Raw genomic sequence first — 9,390 nt, forward strand, 5'->3', positions numbered from 1 at the left:
TAAAAAAAAGTGTCTCACACGGCTCCGGGGGGTGAACAAAGGCCTCCTGTAGCGAATCGACGTGTTTTGGTAAGAAAAATATCTATATTCAAAACGTAATAATCACTTTAATCTAGCTTGCTCCAACAGTTGTACACCGAAGCAGCTCCGGGCTGATGACGTATGAGGTCAGCGCTATGCATGTGCCAGTGAGTCTCGTGAAAACCACCAACGTTTGTTAACAGGAGCAAAGGAATCAAAGTTTCTTTTCTTTAGCAAAGGAAAACCAGTCTCCTCTTGGCTTATATCGAAATCCTCCGACATTCTTTACAAATCCTCGTTTTGTACTTCTAATCCTTGACCGTTGTTTTGTTTTGATGGTGCAAGCTACATTAAAGTGATTATTACACTTTGAATATGGATATTTTTCTTACAAAAACGCATTGATTCGCTATAGGAGGCTTTTGTTCACCCCCCGGAGCCGCGTGAGACACTTTTTAAATTTTTTTTTAATGGATGGGCGCTTTTTATTTAACTTCTTTTGGACTGATGCATGCAACACCCGCTGAGTGGCATTAAACAGCTTGAAAGATCAAAGACAATTTTTAATATAACTCCAACTGGATTCGTCTGAAAGAAGAAAGTCATATACACCTAGGATGACTTCAGGGTGAGTAATTTATGGGCTAATTTTCATTTTTGGGTGAACTAACACTTTAACATGTTAGACTGCACCCCATAAACGCAATAAAAAAAAAAGTCAACCACCCCTTTAAAACAGAATGCATGTGCTTTGACACCTATGAGCAGATCAGTGGACGATGGTCCAAGTTATGTCAGGCTGTCCTTGAAATGTAGGGTTATAGTGACAATTTAAGCAAACAGAATTTGCCTCAAAGTTTATAGAATCGAGCATGTGATGGCCATATGAACTGCCAGTGAGTAAAGTGCTTACCCGCCTTTGTACTTATCACAAATGATTGATCAGATTCACCCTTACTCAGCCAGTTAGGGTTCTCAATTTAATGTTAATACAATTATTTGAAAAATAGTAAATTTATGCAGTCAATTAAACAATTGACCCATACGTTAAATTAAATGATAGGGAAACTTCTAAGCTTCATTTTTAGCTGTTTTTAGCAAATTTCATATTTTTAAATATTGATGGGTACAAGTTTAATGGTATACATGTTTATTATAATAAATATTAAAATGGGTTCAAATGGATTGCTTGGGGGGGGTTTAGAAAAAAACAAAACAATAAAATTGAATTCAAATGGATAAAAGTATATAAATAAGAAGTTAATTAATGAATACAAAAATAGTGAGTAGAAAAATGTAATGAAAACAGTCTTTTATAAATATTTTGTGTGTTCATTCAGTATATGAGGATGATCATATTTGGGGGTCTGTGGCAACTAAAAGATTGAAAGCCCCTGTATTATAATATAAATTAATTAAATAGATGTTTATTTCTGCGTTATCTGCAAATTTAAGGTACTTGTCTGTTACCTTTTTTAAATTTGCTAGCAAGTTTGGAGCTGACCATCTATCTTATTTGATATACAGGTGAAGTAAAGTCTTCCAGTCCCACTGAGAGTCCTCTGATGGAGAAGAGGGAGCTGCATGAAGCTCACAGTCCCATCCTGAAACCTGTCCCTGAGGAGTCCAGTGCCATGCCCTCTATCACCCCCTCGGCCCCTCCTCTTTCTGAGGAGCGCAGGGTCACCTTTGACATCGGAGATTCAGATGACGCAGATCAGAAGGACTGTAAAGAGTCAGAGACGGGCAGTGGTGAGTCTGTAGGGCCTCACATGTCATGTCAATCATGACGTACGTTTACTGTTTTTGTCGAAGATCGATCATGTAACTTGATTCTGTTTCTAGCAGCTCCGAAGACTGCCCATGTTCATTTCACCACCGGCCCCACTCACATTCCTAGCAATGGTTACTCTCAGTACCACACAGTTCACAAGGACTCCGGCCTCTACAAGGACCTGCTGCACAAACTCCATCTGGCAAAAGTGGGAGACTGCATGGGGGAGGGTGGCGACCGGCCCATCCGCCGCAACAACAGCTACACCTCCTACACCATGGCCATCATCGGTATGCACGGAGACTTCAAGCCCAAAGAAGCTGACTTCCGTGCTTCCGAAGATGGAGACAAGGAAAACGCCAGTGCCCATGAGAGGAAGCGCATCCGCATGGACAGCTACACGAGTTACTGCAACGCAGTGGCGGAGAATGGTGAACCTGAAGGTCTCGGTGATGGTGAGGTTGCTTTGGAGATTGCCAATGATGATGCTGGGAGCAGCCGTAGTTCTTTGGACGAGGATAGAGCTGATGCTGACAGACCTGAAGTGTCAATGCTCTTCCAGTTCCTGCAAATTCTCACCGCCTGTTTTGGTTCCTTTGCTCATGGAGGAAATGATGTCAGGTAATGCAAATGCAATGAACTGCACGGTGGTCAAATTAGATTTAAGAATGCATTATAATCTTAAGCACTTCAAGCAATTTAACTAGTTCTCTTTTGCTTTCAGTAACGCAATTGGTCCCCTGGTTGCCCTGTGGCTGGTCTATGAGAGTGGGTCCGTTATATCACATGCACCAACTCCAATCTGGTTGCTGCTGTATGGAGGATTGGGCATCTGTGTCGGTTTGTGGGTCTGGGGCCGTAGAGTCATCCAAACCATGGGCAAGGACCTGACCCCCATCACCCCGTCTAGGTATAAACACAGCCATGTTGTCACATCAGACAGCACCTGCTGTGCAGAACACAACCTCCCAACTGGCAGACTTCCCTAAACAATGCTTTGTTTAATTTCAGTGGTTTCAGCATCGAGCTCGCCTCAGCCGTCACTGTTGTGGTTGCTTCCAACATTGGTCTTCCAGTTTCCACCACTCACTGTAAGGTAAGATGGGCCTGTATGCAAAACAAACCAATGCAAATCAAGTCCTAGATGGAGGCTATTTGAATGAAGCTTGTTGTTGAGGGTGTATCTTTTTTTTTTTTTTTTTTTTTTGGTTTCAGGGGAGCATTTTAACTTCAAACCATTTTAAACCAAAATAAGAGTTTGTATTCTAGAACACCAGTGATAAATTCCATCCCGTTGTCTTCACATCAAAATCCACCAACCTGTTTTTTTTTTTTTTTTTTTTTTTTTGGCTTTCAGGTCGGGTCAGTGGTGGCTGTCGGTTGGCTGCGCTCCAGGAAGGCTGTGGACTGGCGACTGTTCAGAAACATCTTTATGGCCTGGTTTGTCACTGTGCCCATTTCTGGCCTTATCAGCGCGGCCATCATGGCCCTGTTCACCTACGTCATTCTGTGAGGCCTTGAAAATCTGCTCTGCCTCCCTCTCTGCTCATGAGGAGCCGCAACCTGCAACCAGGATCCCCAGAGAGAGGTGGAGGGCATATCTCAACCGTCTCTCTCTACCTTTCCCCCCTTCGTCATCCTCGTGATGAGTGGGGATGAAAAAGGCCCCTTTCGATAGAGCCTGTGATTCTTGGCTGCATTATTTTTAGCCTGTATTGATGATTTGTGTGCATTGCACCAGGTCACATGCCATAGGCGAGAGAAGAAAATGTCTTCAAAACTAAAATGGTTTCCATTTAAATTCCCTCTTGTACATATGTTAGATCACCTTGTTTTTGTTTTTTTATGTAATTATGTACAGAACTATAGTTTTTTTTTTTTAAGGTAAATGAACAATTACAATGCAGTATTAGCCTTCATTTGACATGCATTTTTCATTACTTTCATAATTTGAGTTCCTTAGAGAAGCGGTGTTTTGGTGCGAAGAATTCGGGGAAGAGGAATTGAGCTGCATTTTCCTTCTCTTATGCATTCAGTATGTTAATTTTCCACTTTTTCTCAAGCAGGCCTAACTAAACTCAAATAGAGCCTTATGACACCCACATATTTAGGAGAGTCTTGTGAGGGTTGATTAGCAAAGTTAGTTGGTTGCTCACATCATGTTCCTTAATACAATTTCAGTGTCCTTTACCTGGTGTCTTTTAGTTTTTTTTGTAGGTTACACTACAAAACAGGCCTCTTGGTAAACTAAACAGTTGTTCTGTTATCATTCTTTTAGTCGTCTTTTCTTCAATGGTTTGCAGAATGTCACCACTGTAATTGAGCTGTTAATATTAGCTCTGCTTTGCCCAGCGTCGAATAACAACTATAACTGACCAACCTGTGCTTGGAGATGCAGTTAAACATCTCCGCAGCTAATGCAAAGATTCATGCTTTTTCTTAAAGCACAGAAGCGCTCTGCTGTAGTTAGTATGCTCTTGGCGACTCCCGTAAATGCAACGCATCCCCAAATGTTTGCTGTAGACAATTGAACTCCATACGGTGGATTAAGGGCCCATTGTGCTTGGTCACCAAGGGTCGCTGTTGTTGCATACAGGTGAAGTGTTACTAGGATACCCAAACTCTCGTTTTACCAGTGTAATACTGGTCAGGGTTACTCCAGGGCAGGAAAGATAACAAGTTAATTATTAAAAATATTCCCCTGCCAAAATGAATTCGGCAATCATTTGTTTTTAGTCAAGAAATATAACCCCGATGAACCTCTTCCCTTGAGTATTACAGTAATGCTTTGCTGTGATGCTTGACATCAGAAACAGTGAATTAAACTCAATGGAGTGAAGTTTCCTTGCGTTGGATTTGAGACCATTGGCGTTCCTGTAAAACTTGACGGATGGTGTAACTCATCTGCTCCAGCCTTCTCAGACCTGCTTCAGTAGTTCTTCTGAGGAATGTATACCAATACAAACACAGTATATGTATATATTTTACAAAGGGTTGCTATTGTAACCCCTACAGCAACACAAATGACTTGCCCTATTTAATAGATAGGTGTGGGACAGTGGTGTTAAATGATGGTTTGGACTGAAGGCAGCAGTAGCTCCATCTGCACTGCTGTGATTTGGTTATAACTTAACACATTTAGACCTTACATAGTTGCTGTAGTTGCCTTAAGGATGTTTCTCTTTCCGGGTTTTTGTTTTGTTTTGTTTTGTTTTTTTAAACCAAAGAGAAAAAGGTGGAGCGTTTTGTTGTCCACTGGGCTTTGGGGATGAAAGAATAAATGTCTTTTCTCTTTGTCTATTGATTTTCAAAAGAAGAAATATTTCTTGTTCTTTCTTAAGAAATTCTATAATAATGTTATAATTCTAAAATTTTGTTTCATATATATGTATATATATATATATATATATATGTTAAATCAAAATATATATTTCTACAGTATCATATATATTGATATATATATGTATATATGTTATTAGATGCCTAATTTCAAGTTCAATTTAATTTTAATTGTATTTCTGGTTTAAAATCAGGCAAAACACTACATATTTATATTTTGGCCATTAAAATAATGATCGTATCAGACGAGACATGCATTTAGCAACAAAACTATCAACATTTCCCTCAAAAATGACAAAAAGCAAGTTTAAGAGTCATTTTCTATATGCAGTAAAACAGCTTGTCCTCATCAGGTTGTGGGACTTGGGGACAGGCAATGATGCATCTTTGGTCCAAAAATAAGATGGGACAATGCAGATGATATAAATAAAGCTCAAATGAGCACCCAAGGACTGTAGACGGCGCTGGCCTGGATAACCGTCCTAGATATGTTCTAACACTACCTACATCTGCTACTCAAGACTGTTGCCTCTAAGAAGCCACGTAATCATCTGTTATTACACCCACCTGCAGCCTGGCATTAATATGAATGCTGGACACCCGCCAGTGTTTACAGTCTTTATTTGGGGGAAAAAAAACAGCCATCACAAATTGTGTGAAAGGTCACCATGCATGTTTTTGTCCAGGTGGTACATACAGTTGGTTAGAATTTTTGCAATATGCTTTATAAAACAATGCATTTAGGTTTTAATAAAGATGTTACATGGATTCCACACAGCTGCTTCACACGGTCTTAAGACAGCTGCTTCACACGGTCTTAAGAATTGTAATATACATCATATTCTTCATCACCGAAATCCTCTAGAAAGAAAGGTCACATTAATATAAATTACAAATTGTAATTTCAATTTATTTTTCTTTTTAAAGTTTTTTTTTTTAATGACAATTATATATATATAATTTGAATTTATTTTTAATACAATTGGCATCTTCTAAGATTCAGTCCCCAACACTGTTTTATTTATTTATTTATTTTTACATTTCTTGATTTCATTTGCTGGATTAACAACTTACCAGAACTTTTCACATTCTCTTCAACCTGCTCACTGTGTTCTAGAGAAGAACAAAACACAAAAGTTAAGGACTGGAAACAAGGAGACTATATAAAATATGTGGTCAATCATCAAAATGCTATTATAATTGCAGGAGTCAAAAAGTCAGCCATTAAATTTCAAGAGAAACACCACACACGTGAACAAAAATCATTGAATTTTAATGAAAGGACGCATCTTAGACTACTAACTGTTTTCCTCTTTAATTATGGATACAAATAATGTAATGTGAAGCGTTTACCTGTGTTCTGTTGAGAGGCTGTGCAATAAGAGACATGTGTTACATAACTTTACATAAGTCAGGGAAATACTACAGCAATATACATACAGTATAACCACTGTATAAAGACTAACCACCTTATACTATATTAATATTGTCTGAGATAATCATAGAAATCAAATAACACAAAGGAAACATTGTCCTGGTGTCTTTGCACTATACTGTCATTTAAATGAATTTACTTACTGTCGTCCTCAGAGTCTGAATCTGAATAAACAAAATCATAGTCAGTTCACATGATCTGCTTTCAAAGGCCAGGCTGCATTGTGAGTGACGGACTGTTGCCCTCGCGTGGTGATGAATGGAATCACACCGAGGTACACCTACCTATGGGCGCGTCACTTCCGGTGTTCGCTCCTACGTCAAAGCAAACATTGCGTAAGAGACGCAGAAAATTCGTCACATGTGGCTCAGTACAACAACACTTTGTTTCCAAAAAAATAAAAATAAAAATTAAATACTAGTTTTTAAACACATGAAATGTTTGCATCCCCCCGCCCCGTTTCACCAAAGATGTCATGGCCTTTCAACAGTTGTGATATGAAATTTGATAACTTCACCAAAAACTTTTTTCCTACATTTTGTACAAAACATTGTAAACATCATATAACATTAACACAAAATAAAACAGATCATGTAATATATAGCTTGACATCTTAACGCTGGACAATGAACAGTTTCACTAATTATTTAGAAATTAATGTTCAGACTCTATTTGAGTGTGAATGTGTATCTTCCTAGAAAATAAAGTCCTGGAAAATATCTTTGTCTTTACCTGTAGCATCTGTTAGCGCCTCTCTCTCACCATCTATAGGGTTATTCAGAGAGTAGCCTAAAAACAGACAAATTAAAAACAATTATTAATTATAATAATTTACCAATTATAATGCTAAATGCATATCATTTGCTCTATGCTATACTCGAACTTTATGACAGGTAACAGATATGTGTCATCTTACCATCACTATCTTCCTTCTCAAGCAATTTTTGCTCTGTAAAAATCAGTTCATGACCACAAATATGAATCAATGTTTTTCAACAATGATCTTGAGCAACAAAAGGGAGATAAATGAGACAGAGACTTCTTACCTTCTGAGTCTTCATCATCTTCCTCCTCTGTAATATATATATTTATATTCATCAAATGCAATTCAGTATTTAATGTTTAATAATACTATCTATCTATCTATCTATCTATCTATCTATCTATCATCTATATATATTTGTATGATCGATTATGTTCTGTACTGAATGTATATGAAAATAACGTTTTGAAAGTCATTCTCTTTACCTGTAATGTCTGTCACTGCCTTTGTCTCTCCATCTGTTAGGGTTCAGATGATTCAGATGATAACAAAACAAGACTTTTCTCACTCATATATGTCGTTCCTATTTATCCTGTCAGCGAGTCAGAGCATATTGAGTGTGAGCAAATGGCCCTTAACGCACATTTTGATTTGCTTCACATTTACCTTTCACATGAGCAGCCTCATACTCCGACCCATCTGAGGAAACAGATATGAAATGACGTCAGCTTGTGAGAATCTGAGCGTACAGTTACAATATAAGCATCTGTCCGTGATAAGTCATATCAGAGAGTCATGTCAGTGACCTCCAGAACCAGCAGAAGTTACGCAGAGCAAAGCAGGCTGGCACGAGAAATAATGACCCACCTGTTTGTGGAGTCATGCTGTTCTCTTCAAACGCTGAGGTCAGACAAAACAGAGGACAGATGTTGTCTTTTTTCCTAAATCTTTGACTGTAATAATATGCAAATCAAGCTGGAAACAGTGTTACCTCTCTCTTCTGGCAATTTAGTCCTTTCATCACATTGCAGAGATGCTGAAATCACTACAAACACAAAAATGTACAAGTATCATTTAATTTCTGTCATATACAGATTTTATATTACTCCACAAGCAGATAATGCATAAAATGCTGGCTATTTGGCCATCTATTACTAATCGAGGATGAATTAAATGGTTATTAATGATTTGTCTTCATTAAAAATGTATGTTAACTATCATTCCAAAACAAAACAAATGGAAACATGCACTGCTTAAGAGCTATTAAACTTTGACAGCTAATAAGCTGTCAAAGCAGAACTAAAATAAAATGATATTAAATTAAAAGTTGCAAAAACATGTTACGGGTGTAATGTATTATGCTATGTGTACTTTGTTTTAAATTTCCCTGAAAATAAATGAAAATAAAATTGAATAAATAATAATAGTTAATAAAAAATAAACTGTCAAAACTAAGAATAAAAATGCAATATATATTTAAACATTTTTAGAAAATAATTTACATATTTAAATAAATGTAAATAAATAAATGTACTAAAATAAAATAAAATTCAATTCAATTAAAAGATGCAAAAGCATGTCACGGGTGTGATGTATTATGCTATGTGCGCTGTTTTAAATTTCCCTGAAAATAAAATAAGTAATGAAAAGAAAATTGAATAAAGATTAATAGTTAATAAAAAACAAACGGTAAAAAAAAAAAAAAACTATAAATAGAAAAAAAGAAAGAAAAAAGTAATATGTATGAATAATTTTTCATTTTATAGAGGGTTAATAATATAAACATCATATAATAATATTAATAAAAATGTAATAATGTAGTTTTATAGTAATTTAAAAATAACAAGTGACAGAAATGTGTGTATATATTATATATATATTTTCCTGTTCAACAAAAATAACAAACATCATATAATAATATTAATAAAAATATAACAATATAAAATAATGATATAGTTTTATTCGAATTAAACAAATAAGAGACATTTTTGTTCAAAACTGGCATGAGAGAGAGAGAGAGAGAGAGAGAGAGAGAGAGAGAGAGAGAGAGAGAGAGAG

At 36.7% G+C, this 9,390-nt stretch overlaps 1 protein-coding gene across 2 annotated transcripts in view; it reads left to right on the plus strand.

The window, feature by feature from the left end:
* The window catches only part of slc20a1b (solute carrier family 20 member 1b), a 16,657-nt gene extending 11,572 nt beyond the window's left edge, over positions 1–5,085 (plus strand). Inside the window, exons 6-10 of one of the 2 annotated variants that reach the window (XM_016483513.1) lie at positions 1,549–1,773; positions 1,867–2,416; positions 2,520–2,705; positions 2,807–2,891; positions 3,153–5,085. In XM_016483513.1, coding sequence (XP_016338999.1) covers positions 1,549–1,773; positions 1,867–2,416; positions 2,520–2,705; positions 2,807–2,891; positions 3,153–3,308 — 1,202 coding nt within the window. In that variant the 3' untranslated portion in view covers positions 3,309–5,085. The remainder of the gene's footprint in view (positions 1–1,548; positions 1,774–1,866; positions 2,417–2,519; positions 2,706–2,806; positions 2,892–3,152) is intronic. The other variant, XM_016483515.1, reaches the window with a different exon arrangement.
* The last annotated feature ends 4,305 nt before the right edge of the window (positions 5,086–9,390 follow it).

This window comes from Sinocyclocheilus anshuiensis, unplaced genomic scaffold (assembly GCF_001515605.1).
Source record: "Sinocyclocheilus anshuiensis isolate Anshui unplaced genomic scaffold, SAMN03320099.WGS_v1.1 scaffold838, whole genome shotgun sequence".
Classification (NCBI taxonomy): Eukaryota; Metazoa; Chordata; class Actinopteri; order Cypriniformes; family Cyprinidae; genus Sinocyclocheilus; species Sinocyclocheilus anshuiensis.